General features: G+C 50.7%; 9 protein-coding genes across 9 annotated transcripts; 5 read left to right on the top strand and 4 right to left on the bottom strand.

Moving 5' to 3' along the window:
• Positions 1-338: 338 nt before the first annotated feature.
• Positions 339-2,314, top strand: NCS57_01320800 (Bifunctional lycopene cyclase/phytoene synthase; the record flags this gene model as incomplete). The annotated part of the gene is made up of 6 exons (XM_053062854.1): positions 339-361; positions 414-513; positions 569-588; positions 634-960; positions 1,010-1,183; positions 1,231-2,314. 6 exons carry the CDS (start codon positions 339-341, stop codon positions 2,312-2,314), a joined length of 1,728 nt encoding a protein of 575 aa, XP_052907749.1.
• Positions 2,315-2,811: 497 nt separating this feature from the next.
• Positions 2,812-3,494, top strand: NCS57_01320700 (uncharacterized protein; the record flags this gene model as incomplete). The annotated part of the gene is made up of 3 exons (XM_053062853.1): positions 2,812-2,854; positions 2,917-3,038; positions 3,093-3,494. The coding sequence occupies 3 exons, from the start codon at positions 2,812-2,814 to the stop codon at positions 3,492-3,494; spliced, it is 567 nt and encodes a 188-aa protein (XP_052907748.1).
• Positions 3,495-3,521: 27 nt separating this feature from the next.
• NCS57_01320600 (Amino-oxidase domain-containing protein) lies at positions 3,522-4,707 on the top strand (the record flags this gene model as incomplete). Its single annotated transcript, XM_053062852.1, has 2 exons — positions 3,522-3,626; positions 3,679-4,707. The coding sequence occupies 2 exons, from the start codon at positions 3,522-3,524 to the stop codon at positions 4,705-4,707; spliced, it is 1,134 nt and encodes a 377-aa protein (XP_052907747.1).
• Positions 4,708-5,673: 966 nt separating this feature from the next.
• NCS57_01320500 (uncharacterized protein) lies at positions 5,674-6,793 on the top strand (the record flags this gene model as incomplete). Its single annotated transcript, XM_053062851.1, has 4 exons — positions 5,674-5,722; positions 5,826-6,075; positions 6,125-6,285; positions 6,360-6,793. The coding sequence occupies 4 exons, from the start codon at positions 5,674-5,676 to the stop codon at positions 6,791-6,793; spliced, it is 894 nt and encodes a 297-aa protein (XP_052907746.1).
• An 871-nt stretch (positions 6,794-7,664) lies between these two features.
• On the top strand, positions 7,665-8,615 carry NCS57_01320400 (Gamma-glutamylcyclotransferase; the record flags this gene model as incomplete). Its single annotated transcript, XM_053062850.1, has 1 exon — positions 7,665-8,615. The coding sequence occupies one exon, from the start codon at positions 7,665-7,667 to the stop codon at positions 8,613-8,615; it is 951 nt and encodes a 316-aa protein (XP_052907745.1).
• Positions 8,616-9,048: 433 nt separating this feature from the next.
• Positions 9,049-10,066, bottom strand: NCS57_01320300 (uncharacterized protein; the record flags this gene model as incomplete). The annotated part of the gene is made up of 3 exons (XM_053062849.1): positions 9,049-9,342; positions 9,393-9,673; positions 9,724-10,066. 3 exons carry the CDS (start codon positions 10,064-10,066, stop codon positions 9,049-9,051), a joined length of 918 nt encoding a protein of 305 aa, XP_052907744.1.
• A 2,649-nt stretch (positions 10,067-12,715) lies between these two features.
• On the bottom strand, positions 12,716-15,220 carry NCS57_01320200 (Zn(2)-C6 fungal-type domain-containing protein; the record flags this gene model as incomplete). The annotated part of the gene is made up of 8 exons (XM_053062848.1): positions 12,716-13,200; positions 13,256-13,439; positions 13,488-13,663; positions 13,716-13,989; positions 14,038-14,582; positions 14,633-14,830; positions 14,886-15,007; positions 15,063-15,220. 8 exons carry the CDS (start codon positions 15,218-15,220, stop codon positions 12,716-12,718), a joined length of 2,142 nt encoding a protein of 713 aa, XP_052907743.1.
• Positions 15,221-15,974: 754 nt separating this feature from the next.
• On the bottom strand, positions 15,975-17,003 carry NCS57_01320100 (uncharacterized protein; the record flags this gene model as incomplete). The annotated part of the gene is made up of 1 exon (XM_053062847.1): positions 15,975-17,003. The coding sequence occupies one exon, from the start codon at positions 17,001-17,003 to the stop codon at positions 15,975-15,977; it is 1,029 nt and encodes a 342-aa protein (XP_052907742.1).
• A 1,298-nt stretch (positions 17,004-18,301) lies between these two features.
• Positions 18,302-19,667, bottom strand: NCS57_01320000 (DAO domain-containing protein; the record flags this gene model as incomplete). Its single annotated transcript, XM_053062846.1, has 2 exons — positions 18,302-19,405; positions 19,458-19,667. The coding sequence occupies 2 exons, from the start codon at positions 19,665-19,667 to the stop codon at positions 18,302-18,304; spliced, it is 1,314 nt and encodes a 437-aa protein (XP_052907741.1).
• Between the last annotated feature and the right edge of the window lie 1,001 nt (positions 19,668-20,668).

Genomic DNA, 20,668 nt, shown 5'->3' with positions numbered 1-20,668 from the left:
CAAGGCCACGATGGTTTCCGCACCTTGTCCCAGGGAGCGAACTCACCACTCATCATCACCCGGCTCATTCAATACCCAGCCCTCACGATATCGAAAATGCCGCAGGCTTGGCGGTTGATGACCAGTGCAATCTCTTGCAAGGTCTCACAAATCCCGAAGTGCTGACGTCAACGACTGCCGACATCGGGAGAAGCGGCACAGCCACCGGCAAACGGCTTCCCGCGTAAAGTTAGTTTCTTCACCATCCTTAGCTTCTCGAGAATCTTCAAATTATCTCATTTCTTTACGTCGTTTCCAAAGTTCTTTAGCTGTGGCTGCAACGGCCCTTTCTTTCCAAAATGGTGTGGGACTATGCGTTGGTGTAGGCGCCCCAATCTCCTTTCCACTAGGTTTATCCGTTGACCCCTCATCAGGCATGTCAAGTACACAATTCCCGTTGGGATTTGTCTTGCTCTCGTTTACAGGCCGCTACTATCGCGAATGGGCATGTACAAGATTGGGTTTTTGATAGCGGTAGGCCACACCCTCCACCAGTTGACGCAAAGTCTCATCGCAACACATGTACCAGGGAGCAGTGATTTCAACCATGTATGTCGACTGAATGATTAAAATGTTTCTCTACTAACACGCCAGCCCGTGGGATTCATATCTCATTAGGCAGAAGATCTGGACATATCCTCCAGGCGCCATCGTCGGTCCAACGGTCCAGGACATTCCAGCTGAAGAAGTTTTCTTCTTTTTCATCCAAACGTTCAATACTTCTCTACTTTATCTCATCCTAAGTAAAACTACGGTTCATTCCATCTATCTAGATAGAGGACGTAGTTCCCATAGAATCGTCGGTCAGGCCATACTCGTATTTGCAATTCTATATGGCCTCGCGGCAGTTCACAATGGTGGAGAAGGTACCTACCTAGGCCTCATCTTGATATGGGCTTGTCCTTTCATCCTCTTACTATGGTTCGTCAACGGATCTTTCAACCCTATCTGTCTTACTAACTCTCGTTAGGAGTCTTGCGTCTGACTTCTTGGTCCACCTACCCTTGGCCAGCACCGTGATCCCTATTCTGGTGCCGACACTCTATCTTTGGATGGTCGATACGTTTCCTCTACGCCGCGGAACATGGAGTATAACCTCCGGAACCAAGCATAGTATTGAAGTATGGAAGGGGCTGGATATCGAGTCAGAGCCCCAGCTCTTATCTAGTCTTATGTACTGATTCTCGGTAGGGAAGCCATCTTCTTTTTGCTAACAAACACCATGATTGTCTTCGGACACGTCGCATTCGACAATGCCCTGGCCATTCTGGACACGTTTCCCGAGAGATTTAGACACCACACTGGTCTTCCAAGTCCGCCTCTCCTCATTCAAACACTTCTCTTACCCAAAGCCAAGTACGACAAAGAGCGCATCGCTGGGCTTGTCAACGCAACTACTCTTTTAAGTAAGAAAAGTCGGAGTTTCTACCTCGCCAGTGGAGTCTTCGAGGGAAAGCTTCGGATGGATCTCATCCGCCTCTACGCATTTTGCAGGGCCGCTGATGATCTGGTTGACGAAGCCACATCTGTTGATGAGGCAAGGTTGTGGATCGAGAGGCTAGAGCGATTCTTGCAGCTTGCGTTTGGCCAGAAATCATCAACATCCGAGCTTGACGACTATGTCAGGAATCAATTCCCGGAACCGATTCAGCAGGCATTATTACAGCTACCGACGGATTACCTTCCAAACCAGCCGCTCCACGACCTCTTGAAAGGGTTTGAGACCGACTTGCTATTTGCAACAAGCTTTCCAATAGCAACTACCGAAGATCTGGACTTGTATGCGAGCCGTGTGGCGGGAACAGTTGCAGAGCTTTGCAATTGCCTCATACTTTGGCACTATTATCCAGATATATCGGAAGAGTCACGTAGCCGCATTGTGAATGGCGGCGTGCAGATGGGAATTGCTCTCCAGTATGTCAACATGGCACGGGACATCGCAGTGGACGCCGGCATGGGCCGAGTCTACGTTCCGAGTACGTGGTTGAGCGAATCGGGCCTAGAGACTCAAGATGTGGTTCAAACTCCATCCGGATCGTCCGTCGAAGGTTTGCGTCAAAGGCTCCTTGATCGTGCCTTTGCGAAATATGAACTTGCTCGAGGGGCCATTGATGAGCTTCCCCCCGAAGTGAGGGGGCCGATCCGGGTTGCCGTGGAAAGCTACATGGAGATTGGGCGGGTACTAAGAGAACCGGGTTATTCCGTTCGGGCCGGGAAAGCAACTGTGCCCTTGTGGAGGAGGATCAGGGTTGCATGGTCAGCGTTGAACCAGTAGAATCTTTCTTGGAGTTAGTGATAGGCCAGCAACGGCTGGTCGGATAGCGGCCGTTACTTGTTGGATCTCATATCAGGTCACTGTGTTAGCATTGGGATATGATGCTATGATGTGTTGACAATGTGTTCTTTATTATAGTTGAAGCCCGGCCCTTGATGGGTTAACTGAGCCAGAAGATCCAGCCAGAAGATCGTATCTCTTATCATTTGAGCCAAGAACTCCAGGGTCGAGGCGGGTTAAAATTGCAGTGCATTGAGGCCTAGCAAATGATTGGCTAGCAGCGATCACTCAGTTAGTCGTCGAGGTGGGCTAAAACTGCAGTGCATTGACGATTATGTGATACACACAAATGTTGAGAGGGGATGGTGAGACATGACAAGGATGGTGGGTCGGGGAGCGGAAATGGAGGACGTCATTGACTCCCTTGGCGGTTACACAAAGAAAGGACTGATGCTTATTCCGATTCCGTCGAGGCATTTACACTCTCTATCGTCAAAATGGAAGAACCAAAGTCTAAAGGGAAGTCCGTGGTTGTAATTGGTATGCGTCCTCAGGCCCCTTTGCGAGTGACGATGCCACTACTGACTAGCGGGCTCGCCTAGGTGCCGGTGTTGGAGGAGTTGCCACGGCTGCACGACTAGCAAAGGCCGGCTTCAAGGTGACGGTTCTGGAAAAGAACGACTTTACGGGTGGGAGATGTTCTCTGATCAATCACGATGGCTATGTGAGTTGACTCTCGAAACCAGCTACCTATGCTCAGGTTTGTTAACCGACAAAGCGCTTTGACCAAGGCCCATCCCTACTGCTCCTCCCCCAGTTCTTCCATGAGATCTTCCGTGATCTTGGAACTTCACTCTCCGCCGAAGGGGTTGAGCTACTGAAGTGTGACCCAAACTACAACATTTGGTTTGGGGATGGCTCTTCCTTTGAACTATCTACCGATCTCACGAAGATGAAGAAGTCTATCGAGGCGATTGAAGGCATAGATGGCTTCGAACGCTATCTCTCGTTTCTACAAGAATCACATCGACATTACGAGATCAGCGCCGCTTATGTGCTTCGAAGGAACTTTTCATCTTTTCTCAATATGGCGAGACCAGAGATGCTGCTGAATCTTTTAGCTCTTCATCCCTTCCAGAGCATCTGGACTCGAGCTAGCAAGTATTTCTGGACCGAATGACTGAGAAGAGTCTTCACATTCGGGACTATGTACATGGGCATGAGTCCGTTTGATGCACCGGCGACGTATAGCTTGTTGCAGTACACAGAGTTGGCAGAGGGAATTTTGTACCCAAAAGGCGGGTTTCATAGAGTGAGTGCAAGTGGACTCTCTCCCCTCTTCAACAGACTGACTAGTTCCATAGGTTGTAGAATGCCTTGTCAAGGTCGGCCAGCGACTGGGTGTGGAATACCGCCTGTCCACCTCAGTACAATCTATTTCCATCGACAAGGCCACGAGGAAAACCAATGGAGTCATCCTTGAAGACGGAACCCTCCTCCCGGCAGACATCGTGGTCTCGATTGCGGACCTTGTCTACACATACAACAATCTTCTACCGGAAGCCTCCTATGCGCGCTCTCTGTCCAAGCGCGAGGCATCCTGTAGCAGTATCTCATTTTACTGGTCGATTTCGAAGGTAATTCCGAAGCTCCAGGCTCACAACATCTTTCTTGCGGACGACTACCGAGAGTCCTTTGACAGTATCTTCAAGCAACATCTCATCCCGGCGGAGCCGTCCTTCTATGTCAACGTTCCTTCGCGGGTGGATCCGTCGGCCGCCCCAGAAGGCAAAGACTCCATCGTCGTGTTAGTTCCCGTGGGTCACCTGCTGTCGGACAAGTCAGGAACACATAGGGGCACATCCAAGTCAGCCAATAGCACGGAAGAGACCGTCGCCTCGGATCAGGACTGGGACTCTATGGTATCACTTGCCCGCAAAACGATAATCGCAACTATTCAATCCCGAATTGGCGTGGACTTATCCCCTCTCATCAAGCACGAAACTGTTAATACTCCATACACATGGCAAGACAAATTCAACCTAGACAAGGGAACTATCCTGGGATTAAGTCACTCCTTCTTCAATGTCCTTTCTTTCCGGCCCGGGACTCAACACTCGCAGTTCAAAAATCTCTACTTTGTTGGGGCAAGTACGCATCCAGGAACTGGAGTTCCAATCTGTATTGCTGGCAGCAAGATCGTTGCCGAACAGATTCTTCAAAACGCAGGGTTCTCGGATGGCGAGATCCCATGGACTGCAGTGTACTATGAGAGGGGGCGGGGCGAGCTGGATAGGCTACAGAGCCAATATTTCCTTGGCCTACGAGGCACATGGTTCATTGTGCTGATCGTAACACTGACCGTGGCCTATTTCTTCACCATTGTTAAGTAGGAGGGAGGTGACAAGGAATATCATGTGGTAGTGTAGGAATGGCGTCTGTTGCATATTCAACGATTGACACATCTTGAATCTCATTCCCATCTGTCGTCGTTTTGTATAGTCCCATTTCCGCGCGCATTATATATTCGGCTTCGGAGTGATAAATGTTTCATCCCCACTTGTCAGATAATTCATCATTCCTATAGTCACTCCGTATATAGACAGAAAGCGAGAGCGAATCTAACGGCGACTCGTTCCATACCCGCCGAGTAAGTGTATGGTTGGGCTTCAATTGCGTGTGCTAGACACGATCTGTTGGCAGGTGAGCTGACCAAATCATCGCCGCTCTCCTTACCTATACCATATTGACGGTAGTCTCGACGGTCTTTTTTTTTTCCCCGACAAAAGTTGTCGGACTTTTTTCACTGCAATTTTAACCCGCCTCGACGACTGACTGAGTGATCGCCACCCACAACCGGTTAGCCAAGACTAAGCAGCCCTCAACTCCATTATCTCCAAGTCAGTCAGTTTTTTGGCATTAGAATGTGATGTTTCAATCCGTAGCAGGCAAATTGAGTTGCAGCTTAAGTGATCACCAGCGACTCCAAGACCCGCCGGTACAGACAGGCAGGTGACAGGTGGTGTGGCTGTTCCCGGCCATCAGTGTCATCGACTCGATCCTCTCTCAGCCGTCTCTCAAAGGATTTGAGAGTTTATAGTGCTATGACGAGTCGATCGGCAACGCTTCTGTATAACCGTTATTTCCATCTTCACGCAAGATGCCGAGTGTCCCGGAATGACCGAGAAAATGAAGTCATCCTTCTTTAGATCCTTGAGCAGTTGAAGCGCTGATCCAGCAAGCACCTTATATGCCAAGAACAGATCCATCTTGTCGGCCACTGATGCCAGTATCTGAATTTTCGTTGTTAAAAAGTACCACGTTGCAGCCAACACTAACTAACAATACCTATCTCCATCATGACCTCTCAAATCTTTCCACGCCGAAACGACGCGCTTAACGTCAACCGTAAGCTCATTAGATCGTCTACTTTCACACCTGCTGACGATTTTTGTAACTGACACCGTCAATGGTCAAAGTAGTGATATCAACCTGACTACTCATGGCTCAGATTGGTACTGGGCTGTCTGTGCCATGATGACGGTTGCTACCATCGCTGTCATTGGGACTGCTTGGACCAAGCCTCGGACTGATCGGATCTTTCACTACATCACGGGAGGCATTACCATGATTGCTGCTATTTCTTACTTCTCAATGGCTTCCAATTTGGGTTGGACTCCTATCGCTGTTCAGTTCCGGCGCAGCGATCATAGAGTGGCTGGTGTCTATCGTGAAATCTTCTATGTGCGATACATTGACTGGTGAGTTGCCGATGGACACAGACACAGCTACAATACTGACCATAAATAGGTTCATCACCACTCCTCTTCTTCTCATGGATTTACTACTCACGGCCGGTATGCCATGGCCTACTGTGCTGTGGGTTATCCTCGTTGACTGGGTCATGATCGTCACTGGACTTGTGGGCGCCCTTGTCAAAAGCTCGTACAAATGGGGCTACTTCGCTTTCGGTTCGTCATCCCTTGCTCGAATTCCAGTCCTATCACGGCCGCATTGAAGGAACATTGCTGAGTCCCCAACACAGGTTGTGCCGCACTCGCCTACATCGTGTACCAGCTTGCATGGGAAGCTCGCATCCATGCCAATCGCATCGGAAGTGATGTCGGCCGCGTCTTTCTCGCTTGTGGCACCATCACGCTTATTGTGTGGATCTGCTATCCCATCGCATGGGGCGTTTGCGAGGGTGGCAACATCATCGCGCCCGACTCTGAGGCCGTCTTCTACGGAATCTTGGATCTCCGCGCGAAGCCAGTTTTCGGAGCCATTCTCCTCTGGGGGCATCGGAATATCGACCCCACCCGTCTCGGACTTCGAATTAGAGATGTTACCGAAGGCCCAGTTTATCCCGAGGGTCCGGGTGCACAAAAAAGGAGTGTCAATGAGCCGGCTGCCGGAGCAGGGGCAAATGGCATTCAGAACCCTGCTGATGTTCCAGTCACCGATACTACCGCAGCTTGAGCTCCCTGGCTCAACAAGACTCGCCGCCTGGGTAGGTAATCCCGCTATAATTAGAACACTGTACGCATCTTGGAGTGAAGGATGATGAATTGCGGTCTGGTCAATGGTCAACGGACAACATGCTAAGTTTCAATTGTACTCTCACTCTAATGTTTTCCTTAATCAACAATGGCACTATTCCGATAAATTTTCTTTCCCTTACCGTCATCATCATCAATTGAGATTGCTGTCCATTGTGCGTTGTTATGCTCGAACCTCCACACTCATCTCGCCTCCTTTCATAACGTTGGCATGGTCAACCACGTCAGCAAACCTCGCTGTTTGGGTGTCAATTCAAATATTGTATCAATCCAAACATTGCCCAAATCGTATCCACTTTGTGCAACCTCATTGACCAATACTAGAAGCTGGGGGTTAAGAAATTTCAGTGACGTTTCGTCTGTCGCCTCATTTGGACAAAACTGCATGTCATTCGCTGCAAGTCAATAGATTTGAGGTAATGAGCCCCTGTGAGTCACATCACTGGTTCACAGCCAAGTCAGCGGCAGACGTGTCATTTGGCAACTGGGGCAACGTCTCGTGACACGATGGCAAGGGTCCGATTCGCTAAATCCAAACATAAACCCAACCTGGCCCGTCGATCCAGCCTAACCTGATAGACCCATATGCACGTTTTCTTGTTCAGTTTTCTCCTTCGCGCAGATACACTCAATAACGTACCATCGATCCTTCATCTTCTGGGCAGTTCATAGGATTCAGCTGCATCGACTAGGGGTCCTTCTACTCATTCTCCCTACACCAATCAATCATCTCTTTCACAGGTCAGCTTCCAATGATCGTCAAAGAAAACAATCACTCACATGCGCAGACTATGCAGCCGTCAACATTACCCCGGACACGGAAACCCGATGTCCTATACTTTGCCTACGGGAGCAATCTCCATGTTGCCCAGATGGCCAAGCGGTGTCCTTCAAGCGTCTTCATCGGCACGGGGACACTCTCGGGTTACAGGTGGCAGATCAACGAGCGTGGGGTGGCCAATGTGGTCTCTGCGGATGACTCTTCAGTCGAGGGCCTTGTGTACCTTGTCAATGCCCGGGATGTGAAGGCACTGGATCGCTCAGAAGGTGTGGCTAGGAAGTTGTACCAAAAGCACATGTTGGAAATTGTCCTCCAGCGCCACAGACAATACTCCTCATTCACATCCGCACGCTTAGCCCATGTGCTTGAAGAAGCGTCAAACTCGTCAGATCAAGCGTTCGGTCAAACATCGCAATCAGCGGGTGGAAACTCAGACTCGGATCCAGAGGGCTCTTCCCATCCACATGGTCCTCCGTCGAATGGCCCGCCCAGTCAACGACAACAGAGGGCATATCGCCCTCTAGACATCAAAGCTTTGGTCTACGTGAGCGAAAACTACGCAACTGATGGCATGATTCGAGAAGAATACATCGCACGCATGAAAAACGCTGTCTCCAATGCTAGTACCCTTGGAGTCTCACAGCCGTTTCTCGACAAATACATCGTCCCTCACCTAAAACCTGGCGACGGGGAACCCGCTATACCGGACCAAGTTCAGGAGGGGAATCAGGAGCAAAAGCAGCAAGAGGAGGAGCAAGAGGATAAAAAGGAGGAGGGAAATGCCGGCGAATCGCCCGACACTGCCGCCATTAACGACGCTGCCACCAGCAACACAGCCGACAAGTCTTTCGGGCAGACAAAGGAAACTCAGGAGGTCCAGAGAGAAGGACGGTTCGACGCCGTTATAGTCGGTGCCTGTGTCTTGGCTACCGCTGGGTGGTGTTCTATGACTCTCCTGTAATGCCAGGTGGAGTTGGAAAGCTGGACTGGTTTTGACATAGATTAATACTTCCTTTGGCGGCTATGACAGCAGAAGATTTGATTAGGGTTTAGGGTTTCTTTTGGTCTTAAAGGATGATATCAGGGAGTCTTATCTGGGTGGTGGGTTTTTGGTCTTGATACTAGGTAGCTATATAGAATGAGCTCTCAACAGCGTCTCTTCAATCATAACACTTCTTTCACTACTTTCATGCAAGCTACATACATGTAAACTCACCACTTCCATATCGAATGTCTAATTGTCCAAGGCTACGAGTTTGTTTGGCATCATAACATTGGCACTATTCATATTGACCTTCACAGCCCGAATTGAGCATGCAGAAGTAATGCCTTATTACAGTTAGATCATCTCTCATTGACGTTACCAATTTTCTAGTGCCTCCAATGGGTTGCGGCTACCCAGTAGTTCCGATAAAAACAACCTCAACAGCTGCAAAAGCTGCCACAGCTGCAAACACCTCACCCTTTTTTGCACCGATGTAGAACGACATCACAACAGAGAAGATGGTGGTGAACACAATGACCAGCCCAATTCTAACCAGCATCCGCTTGACAAAGTACAAGACCAGGATCATCAAGGTCGGGAGAAGAGAGGCTAAGGCAGCCGTAATACCATCGCTCACGGCCTGGAGCTTTTCGTCGTTATACTCGCGTATATGTGGTTCAGCCGTGGTGGAAGACGGGTCAGTCTAGGATTTAAGTTAGTTCCAGGTTGAACATATGGAATGGAAAATCTCACCTTCTTGCACCTTTTCTTCGCCTTCTTCCAAGATTCGGCAAAGAAGTGATAGATATCCAGCAGAATTCCTCGAACCAATGATGATATTCTGTCGTTCCTAGCCGTCGGGGCAAGGCTCACATACTCTGCCCGTGATTCTGACTCCCAGATTGTGCTTTCAGTTCCCAGGGGGAAATGTTCCCCGCCTCCGGCGCCCTTAAGCCAAAGACGTAGGAACTCTAAAGGGCGCTTCTCTGGTGTTGCGAGGCCATCTACGGCTGCGGCGGCTGAAAGTGTGGTATCTGGCTCATTAACTTTAGGCTTTATAACTATTTAATAACTTTGGACCTACTATATTCGTTTAGTTTCTCTCCAATCTGCTGCATCAACTCATACTGCTCAAAATCCTTGCCTTGCTCTGCGCATCTCTTCAGCAGGAAGAAGTTTCTTGAATAGTCCTGTCTATCGGGGTGATCCGATTGTTGATCTTCCTGAATTACTTCGAGCAGCTCATCCTCCAATGAGTGTAGTTCTGCCTGGAGTCTGAGTAGATGAAGCATGTTGAGCTGCCTGAATCGACGAAAAATGGCGGTTTCAGGAGAATCTCCCATCAACTTGGCCAGCTTTGGGTATCCTGTGCCACCTGGGGGGTCTTGGTCGCTGCGTTCCGCATCTTGAGGTTGGTTTATGTCCATCACTGTGGTACTGACTCTTGTCAAGAGTCATCTAACCTAATTTGATGCTGTTCAAGCAGTTATTTCGTACAGCCTAATTTGTCCCAACAGGACTCCTTGCAGCGGACAAATAATTCACCCGCACCCCGAATCAAGGCTCAAGTCTCAAGTAATTGTATTTGTTGGGACTCAGATTTCATCCCTTTTTTCCTCTCTTCACTTTTTTGATCCCCTCCGCGGCCAGCATACCAGCGATCCCGTGATGGCCGAGCCGATCTCTATCGCTGCTGGCGTGGTCTCGCTTGTGACCCAGACTCAACAAGTTATCAGGGCTGTATCAGGCTTGCGAACCTCTTCTGTTGATCGTGGGCTGCTCGATCGCCTCTGGTTATTTCAAAAGATCATATCTCGAAGCGCACATGTCCTACCTCAAGCGCTCGGTGATGAACTCTTTCGTCAGCACCACGAAGAAACCATGCAGCTTTGCTTGGCACAGTGCGCTCGCCTGATACCTCAACTTGAAGAGCATGTCCACAAAGCCAACAAGAATGCCTTGCGCAGCTTCCTTCCCGATCAAAATATTGTTGGGGCACTAGAACAGCTCGAGACTTGGTCTAAGCTCCTATCTGAAGAGATGAATCAGTTAGTTCGGCCTCACCCCCATCCTCCTCTAGTAACTGACGAAAGAGATGGAAAATGGCTGAGTTCCATCAAATGGTTAGAACGGTTGTTCATCACCAGGATCATACGGGATATATGATCCAAAAAATGATAAGACATCGTGATGAAGACAGGTCTAGAGTCCCCAAGAGCATGATCAAGGATTTACTGGACCATTGTCCTCTTCATGAAATCCCTGCGGACATGATCAGGGAGTTGTTGATCCATTGTTATCGATATGGGCCCCAGCAGAGCATCCCGAAGAGCAAGATCAACCATTTATTGTCTCATTGTGCTACACATAATCGGCAAAAGGGCATCCCCAGGGACATGATAGAGGGTTTATTGAGGCCTTACGCTCGATACGAACGACCAATTAGCAGCCCAGATTATATTGCTTCTGAAGACAATGCTCACAGAGACGACAAGACACGACGATCCTCCATATCAACAACTGAAGATGATCTCAACCCAGCCACTGAGACCCAGGAAACATCAGCTACAATCGCAGAACACACTTCGATACCAGACACACCTATAGTGGGCCGGGGGCTCGAGAAGGTCTCCGAGCGCCTCCGCGAACTCAGCACGCTCGGCACTGAGCGTCCGTTCCTATTCCCTTTCGTCATTGTACCCGATGACCCCCAGGCTCCCGCCACTGCTCCCTTCCGAGTCAAGCTAGACAGTGGTTGCGACTTGAACTGGATCTCAACACGCATCGTGAAAAGAGCTGGTCTAGAGGACAAACAGGAAGAGGCCAAGAGTGGCAAGGCCTGGCTTGGGTTCAGCGGGGGCGAAGAACTCATTGTCCCCCAGGCAACCATCATGCTCTCATGGTACTCTGTTAACGCAGCATACACTCATCGACACAAGTTCTTGGTTCATGATCAAGTGCCTTTTGATGTGGTTCTGGGTTCCGAGTTCATCATTGAGGAGGGGTGGAAGAAGTCTTTCAACGATCCAGTTTTGGCACTGAGATACTCTGATCTCAGCGATGGCAAGTACCTATCTAGCACAAGTAAATACGGTTTGTGACTAATACAAAGACAGAGCAGCTTCGTGAAATACACCACAAAGCTCGACAGAGCAAGGAGGCAACTGATGCTCAGCGACAAGCCGAACGCGAGATGAGATCAAGAGATCGACAGGCGAGGCGTCAGCTTGGCTTATCTAGAAGCGGAACGCCAAGGTCGTTTCTTAGCCCGGCAGGCAACCAAGCTCTTTCTCGTAGAATGAGCATGGCAACCGTGAGCGGACACTCATCAATGACAAGGTCCCCCTTGTCCGCCCAACAGTCACCGCCTGCGCCTTTTGAAAGCCCTTCCAATTCAGAGTCTGCTGGACCACTTTCTATAACCACTACGCAGCCGGACGGCGTTCCTGGCGACTTGGAAGAAAGTTCAGTTGTGCCGTCTGTTACAATAGAAACGGAGCTGGAGCGAGACGCGGTTGGGGAAGTCCGATGATGAGACTCGAGCAGGGCTAAGAGGGCTACAAGAAACAAGGGACTCAGCCCGTTTGATGTTCTCAAAGAGCCTCGATGAATATGTGGCACCTATCGTTGGCGGTTCGGGTAGAGCCAGGACATCAATCTCGCTGATAGACGACGACGTCAGTAACCCACATCAACCCATTGAATTTCAGCATGGTAACTCATCCATTCAATGCGAGAATGCGAATCATCTCTTACTAATGAATGTCACAGTGAAAGGCGCAACACGTTAATAACAACAAAGGGCAGTCATCACTTTCCAGAAAGCGCCCAAGCATTGCCCTAAAATACATCAAGTGCCCTCCAAGACTCCATACCTAAACAGCTGGCGTTGATACCAGAAACATCCCTAACCCACGCTCCACGCTCGTCATTGAAACAAGAATAGAAACAAATGCTTTTCGTGTGTGATTTTAGGAGGGGGCATTGGCTTTTGGTGCTCCTATCCGACGTGGTTTACCCAAAGGGCCAGTCATCGCCCTCTCCATGTACTCGCTCTCCAGTCTCTGAGGTTCTCCCTACCAGATGTCATGTTCCATCATGGTATGCGAAACCCACTCGGTGTCGCTATTCGCAATCGAGTTTGCCATATCAATCATCTGCGCAGTCGTAAACCACGCATCCATTCCAAAGTCCTCCATGCCTGGGATCATGGACTCCATGGCTTCGTTTTCCCCGTTCAGAGAATCCATAGCCGGTGTTGCACCCTCTGGAACATCAGGCATCGAGCCTCCTATGATTTGCCCATCGACGTTGGCTGGAACAGGGGTTTGTCCGGTATCTTCTCGAGGCAGGCGGCTGAGCATGTCGTCGAGTTGCTGAAGTTCGGATCGTCGAAATACTGCAATCAGATTCCCCTTTCCAATCATCTCATTAAAGATAGAATACGACTTATGGCGAAACGACGTATCATGCTCAAGAAATCGAGGATCGAGAACAGGGGCGACAAGCAGATTCAAACTCGAGATAAACAGAGACTCAAGATCAAAAGGGAGAAAGGCTTCTAGTAACAGGGTCAGTACAATGCTTCCCAGCGAGATTAATCTCAGTGAGTTTACCAAGCAGACCTTGACTTTGCAAACAGCCAAGAATGTTGATCATTTGGTAGGATGAGTCGACACACATCTTGATCAGGTTCCAGACAGTTTGAGAGGAGTTGAGCGCTTCTGTGATGGAGCCCGGAGTCTCGAATCGGATCTTGAGGAAGCAGAGGAGCAGTGGACGTGTTGCGAGGACGATGCACTAGACGAATCAGTAAACTCTCTTAGATTATATGGGTTATTTACTCACCTGGTGATAGAGAAGGTGCAGGTAGCCCGATGTTCGAGACACTCCATTGATGGCTCTATCCACGCCCAGGGGAAACTGCTGCTGAAGTTCGTCGGCCAGCCCAGCGATGTTTTCGAGGACTTTCTTGGTGCTGAGCAAGAACTTCTTGTTCAGTCGCCCGTTGGCCCCATAAACACCTAGTAGTTGAGTTGTTAGTAAAATGATGGTCTCATTCAGCGTAGTTCTTACCTCTATTGATCGAGGCAATTGTCCGGCATAACCGAATTTGCATATGAAGAGCTGCCACTCTATGTGTCGAGCCAGAAAAGTGTGGAAGCTGAGGATGCACGTCGTCGTCGTGGATGGTTTGAGGCAAGCCCATCAACGATGTCATTTCACGGTCAAGGACATAGACTGTCCACCATAACTTGCGGCTTCGCTCAACGATCTTCTCCCCTAGGTGTTCAAGAGGCATATCTGTGTGCATGCCTTGTGAGAGGGCGATTCTCATGGCTTGACCAATCTACAAGGGATTAGCTAGAATTCAACCAGTTTAGACTCGAACACCCACATAGCAATGTGACGAGTGCCGGTAGTCGAGGCACTGAAAATACAGGGCGATACAGCAGAGAATCTCAGTCGATAAAATCGGTTCTTGGACGAGAATGTGAATACTCGGTAGGAGACGAAGAGCAGTGACAAAGTAATCAGCTCCGGGTGGCCGTTTCGATTGATAATTGTTGGTTTCGGCAAAAGCCTTTCCGAATGCCAGAATAACTAGGAGGTGAATGTAGCGGAGATCTGCGACGGCGATGTGACTGGTAGGGTCGGCATAGAATTCGTGAAGATACTGCGTAAAGGATTCATCATCGAACAAGTGAAATATCTGACTGCAATGAAACTTGACCGTGTTGATGAGATACACAGCGTGGTCCAGACTGGGCATTAGAGGAGGTTCTGGAGGTGGGCTGATGCGAGAGCCATCCCATCCAAGATCGTAGGCTGAGCCATCAAAGAGCAGGTTATCTGCGGCGATGGGGCTCTGATGGATATACTCATGTGTAAGGCTGAGTACACGGCGACTGAAGGACCAATTTGAAGAGGTGCCAAGGTAAACTAAGATAGGCGTCAGAAGTGTCGAGCGAGGACAGATGCGGAGGACTCACATTCTCTTCCCTCAGCCGAGGTCATAAACTTGGACTGTCCAGTTGAAAGGGGATTTGTAAGAGCAGAAGCCACTGGGTCCAGCCCATTCCTACTATTTGAGCTACTCCTGTTTCCCGACAATGCATCGTCTGTTGGGACAGTGGAGGCATTGCCGCCTGGAGAGGGAGGATGGTTGACATTAACGGTGACGGTGTCGCCTATTTCGGAATGAGCCACGGACGACAGCAGCCAGTGATGTATATAGAGACAAACCTTCTTCAGGACCTCTGCCGCCAACGTCTATGTTTGTGTCCAGCGACCCTGGTGTAACATACTCTGCAGCGCCAGCGCGACGTTGACTATTGGCAGCCTGCTGCTGCAGATCAAGAATGAAGCTAAAAGTCGATCAACACGTCATTCCAGAACAAAAGAACAATCTCGAAAATTTACCCTCTTGTGACCAAGATCTTTTGGTCGCGCTGGTCAAACTCGCAAGACAGCTTGCGCTTCTTGCAGGCATCGCAAGGGTGCGAACCCGAACACTTGATCTTTTGCTTGCGACACCGTGAACAACTGGGGTGGTTCTCATGGTCAGCGTCATGTTGCATATGAGGGGGACAAGGGTGGTCTTTTTTCATAAATTGGGGAGATGGGGGCGGGCTTGACGAACGCGTTATCGGATCTTTTGGACACGCGGCCTCCTCGCGAGTTTGCAGAATCCACTGTTCTCCTTGCGTTTGAGGAAGAGCTCGGCGGCATGGTACTATACAGTCCGACCTGTGGTTGAATGGATAAACGGTCTAGAGGTGGTGGAAGGGCTAGATGGGGGTTATGGGCCTCGTCTTTCTTTCGAGTTGGGAGGCAAAAAGTCACGAGATGGTTGGAAATTTGGGTGCAGGCTTGCACTAGCTCCAACGCGATATGCGGGGTAGAAGGACAATGTTGCCGGCCCTTATCGGGGTTCGGGTTCGTCGGGACTAGACAGGGATGGTGTTATCACTTCGCTTCAGCAGTGAATGATAGTGGTGTGGGCACGCCTTAAGAGGACCCCAGCTTTCCATTGTGGCGCTAGAACGTGGAGGAGGAACGGCTGGCTATCTCGTGGTGACTGTCGAGATGCTGTATGTTGGCGACAGGGGTTGGCATGGCTGACGGTCTCCTTTTCCATCCACATCATCTCAATCTCGACACGTGGATTCCGTCTCATGCAGTCGTGTTATGTACGCCCTGGATGTCTCTGTCTCTGCCAAGTCCCTGCTGCACGATTCATTCGGCACTCAATTGCAACTCTTCTGTCATCAGATCAACAATGGCTTTGCCTTCAGCGCCAGTTTAATATGCAGACTACTCAAAACACTAAACTCAGTTCAATCGTCCCCTGACACGGTCCGTCCATGTCTTTTGCAGATCCTTCTCAACCTCGCCCGCCTCCTTCATCAGCGTCGCGACGCTCTGCTTGACGGCATCGCCCACGGGCTCGTAAGGATGCCGCGGTGCGAGCTTCTCCTCGGCGCCCTCGATGCCAGCTAGCTGGGCTGAGTAGGTGGCCACAGCGTACTTTGTTGATGCCACACCGCTCTTGCAGGGGCTCTCGGCCAGGGCAGCGATGCGCTGCAGCTTCGTGGCCTCGTCGAACTTGCCCTCCTTGTACAGGGCGTAGATCTTGGACGTCAGCGTAGGGAACACGTTGGCAAAGGCCGCCACGGTGCCCACGCTGCCGGCTGCCAGGCCACCGATCAAAAAGTCGGACTGGCCGCCATAGGTGGAAAACTCATCGGGCGACAGAACCGCCGCGAGACGCGTGATCTTGCCCACCGAGCCACAGGTGAGCTTGACGCCGACAATGTTGGACTTGCCGCTGGGGTGCGTCGCCTTGCTCTGGTTGAACATCTGGACAATCGACTCGGAGTCGATGTCGACGCCATTGCACACGCCGGGGAAGTTGTAGATGATAACGGGCAGGGGAGACTTGAGGGCGACCTCTGCAAAGAAGCGCTTCACCACCGACATGGTGGTGGCCTTGCCAAAGTAGGCAGGGGGCAGGACAAGGAGATAGTTGGCCCCGGCCTTGGCAGCATCCTCAGCCAGCTGAAGGGTCTGCTTTGTGGAATGGGCGCCAACGCCTGCCATCAGGGGAAAGTCGGGGCCGATGGTCTTGCGGGCCAGGGCGATGAGGTCGTACCGCTCCTCGCGGGTGAGGAGGAAGGCCTCGGCGTTGGAGCCCATGACGATGAGGCCATTCAGGCCCGAATCAGCCAGGTGGGCAAAGTACTTTGCCTGAGCGGCATGGTCTGGCTTGTCGGCGGCGTGGTCGAAAAAGGTGACGGCCGGGCACCACACTCCCGGGGAGGGAACGTGGGGTTGGGGAGAGGCTAGGATTTGCGAGCCCATTGTGACGCTTTGACTATGTGTATTGACTTGGGTAGATCTGACAAGGGGATGTGGCCAGCTTGGTGTGTTTTTAACCTGGAGATGTCTTGTGTGTAAATATCTCAAACCGACTTCACTTTTTCATGTTCAAGGTCCGAACATGGCTGATACTCCTCATTGAGAGTGGGGTTTGCATCGCAACTGGGCTCCGATGATGAGAGGCCGCTCCGACGAAAGGTCAAAATGCACGACTCGCCGACGGACTCCCCTCTTCAGTCTCGGGGCCGGGAAGCGACCCGGTTGACCGGCAGGCCTTCCGGTGGAGGATAACACGAAATCAGCCAATCACGGAGAGGCATATGTCGGACAAGGGTTCCGGCGACGTCGCCTCTCTCGGTGTTTCCAGCTCCATGATGGAAATGTTCTCGATGGCTTCGGGAAAGAGCCGTTGAAAGTCTGCAGCACGGGACCTGACTGCGTTGAATCTTGATCATCGTCACTAGATGAATGCCGAAGTGCAGACACCTAAGCCATGGGGGATTCTGGAAGCTCAAGGTCTTGACGCGTTACAGACGCGTGGGGGTCGTGACGGCATCACGCGTCAGCTTGACCAACAGCTGCTGGTTGAAGAAGGAAGGAAGAATGAGATTCAGGAGAAGCAAAAGTAGGTATGACACCAAGCTTATTGGACACATTCTACACAGGATGTTTCTGTTACACACACTAAGCCGTCGTGTGCCAAGAGGGCTGCTTTGTGCCCCATCCTTGGTTCTCTAGGGTAGGAAGACCCGACGCGATTTAATCAGCCCTTTCACTTTGGACGGCATAACAATAGGACATGAGCCAATTGGAAACATGTCGGTTTATTGAAGATGCTATTATCAATTGGATGATTCTGTCTTTTTTGTTCAATACCAAGTGGAGATGGTGTTCCAGCTTGACGGGACAAGACTCACGATCTTCCCGCTTTGGCCTATGGCGAGAGCGGCCGAGGGGACGAACAAGAACAAACACAATTGGTGCGTCATTGATAGATAATCATCCAGTAATTCGAACCACTCATATTTATTTCGCTGTTAACTATGCGAGAAACGTTCTGTTACTCGTAGTGACGAGGTTTTACTATGTGTTTTCTCAACTGGATTGCCGCATCACTAGCATTCGATGTTGAGGCAACTTGAAGTAGGCCGGAGTATCGCAAATGTGCGTCGAGAGAATCAGAAGCTGTCAGAACAGATGGCAGACGGTCAAAAAGATGCAACAGAATCAAGTATTAGTCTCTAATTATGGTCCCTGAAAAGAAACTCGACACATCCTTTTCACAGTTTGGACTGGCTGGGCTTCAGCTCGACCAACTCCTTCGAGTTTCCAAGTCTCCAGCTGACAGCACCGCCCCAGTCGCCCTTGTCGTCCTCGGAAGGCGTCTTCCATCGCCATCGAGTCACGGGCTGTTTTCCATCAGACGCCAGAAGCAGGTCCTTGACCCATTCGCCAAAGATGGGGAACATTTTGAAACCGTGGCCCGAGTCGCCGCTTAGGAATACTACCGACGAGCAAGTATTCGGGACGTAGTCGATGATAAAGTCCGAGTCGGCCGTGTCGGCAAACCAACAAAGTGACTTTCGCACAAAGGGTCTGTCAGCAAACTGGGGGAGCGCGTGTCGTAGGAGCTGTCGGAGCTGCTTCTCGTCGTCCTCAGGCAAGAAGGCGCTTTCACTGATGCTACCGGGGGCGTAAGAGATGCCGCTCTTGGTATCAGTGTTGATTATACCGCCACCCATAGGACACATCTTGAGCAGGTTAGTTTTCGGATCAGGTTCAAAGAAAAAGCCTAGATCGCGAGCATAGGTGACGGGAATCCCACGGAGAGCAGACGTCTCGTCTTCTGTCAGATGAACATGAGCAACAGACCAAGACTTGGCCACAAGTTGCTTGCCGATCTCGGGAATCAGCTTTCCACCTGCGGCGCCGGTAGCGACGATGACGAGACGGGCGGGATAGAAGAGGCCATTGACAGTCTTGACGCCCTTTGCCTTCCGGCCTTTGGAGGAGGAGTCATCGTAGACAACCTCAGATACAGCTCCGGCACTGCCTAGGATATACTTGACACCCTGAGCCTTTGTAACAAGATAGATGGACCGCAGGGCATTGCCCGAGTGGGCGTATCCGTCGAGCTTGTTCAGGTACCCGTGCCATCCGGGGAAAGGGTTCGGCTTGTACTGCCAGCAGGCAGCATCGATGTCCTTCTTCTCGTTGATGTGGGCCACCGAAGGCTTGATGCGAGGGTGTCTCTCGGCCGCATCTTGGAACCGCTTCAGTGTGTCGTAAGCTTCCTTCGGGGCCGAGCCGGACACACAGTGGAGAAAGCCGGTCTGGTGGAAATGCGGGGCGAACAGGGGCGTTTGCCAGGCATCGATGGCTTTCTAGATGCATCATTCAGTCATTGAAGCCTGTAGAAACATTGGTGAAGCTTACCAGAGTCAGGTCAGTGTAAAAGTCATCTTCATACTCTGCGCGAACAATCTTGTTGATGTCGTTAGCAGCTGAGAAGCGAGAGGGGACTTCATCGTCTCTGTCGAGAACTGTGATGTCTTTGAAGCCGGCTTGGAGAAGATGGAGCACGGTTGAGAGGCCGAAGGCTCCGGCTCCGACAATGAGAATCGGCTCGGACTTGGGGACACTCATGATGGAGAATTGAAGGGTTGTTCTGTCTGAATAGAACTGAATTGAACTGAATTGATGCCTTCATCGTCGTAACCTCTCTTCTTTTTATCCTGCTCTCTGCATCATCATCGTCTTCATCCCTCGGCCGCAAACGGCCGGTCCGTGTTGACATGACCTGGTGAACTCCCTACCATCATTCGATTTCCCCAGACGAGGCAAGAATAGAAGGGTCTCGAGTTTGGCGATGGTGGAGAAGACGAGGCTGATTGCGACTGAACGGCTGGCGTTCCGATGATACTGAACAAGCTCCCGGGAGACGTCCCGACACTTGCTGCGATTGGCTTTGTCTGCTGGCTGATTGGCGTTACTCACATGGCAAACGCCTCACGCCTATCATTCGCCACTTCTTATGCCTTGTCTCCATCGTTGTGCGTCTTGCTGATGCGCCGATCTTGCATCGATAATGCGGAGGTGGGAAGCTCGCTTCCTTCTGGGTTAGCTTAGCCGCTGGACTGGGGATGTGAGCCCCCAGGAGGCACCAAGTGCCGAGATCGGTCGTACCACTTTTCGGCTATGGGAGTTAATGTGCCATTTTTGAGAGGTCAAGGCTGGATAAGGAGAATGTCGTCGGCATGATCCGCGTTATCATCACATCAGGCGACCTTGACGAGTCACATACGGGTCAACCTTGAACATCTTGTGACATTGAAGATAGCCAAGTCAGCTTGGGAACACGTCTCCTACAAGCCCAAATGGGCACAATTGTGGATCATGCGGCAGTCAAGGTTATCATCGGATCATGAATTGCTTCTAGAAGTTGGGATGACACACGGCTAGCGCAAGCGTCCTCCCCACACGATGCAGCAAGACAGGAACTTGGGATAGGCACAGAGTACGAACTGGGGGGACGTGCCATAGAACCCATGTCCTTGCCTCTCCACATTTACAACCTCAAGCCAAGATTCAACGGCTGTCACAGACTCATAGCACCTATCATGGGCAGTACAAAGGTAGTAAAGGGG

This window comes from Fusarium keratoplasticum, chromosome 11, assembly GCF_025433545.1.
Source record: "Fusarium keratoplasticum isolate Fu6.1 chromosome 11, whole genome shotgun sequence".
NCBI lineage: Eukaryota > Fungi > Ascomycota > Sordariomycetes > Hypocreales > Nectriaceae > Fusarium > Fusarium keratoplasticum.
Note: the sequence above shows the minus strand (reverse complement) of the source record. Positions and strands in the feature narration are given on the sequence as shown.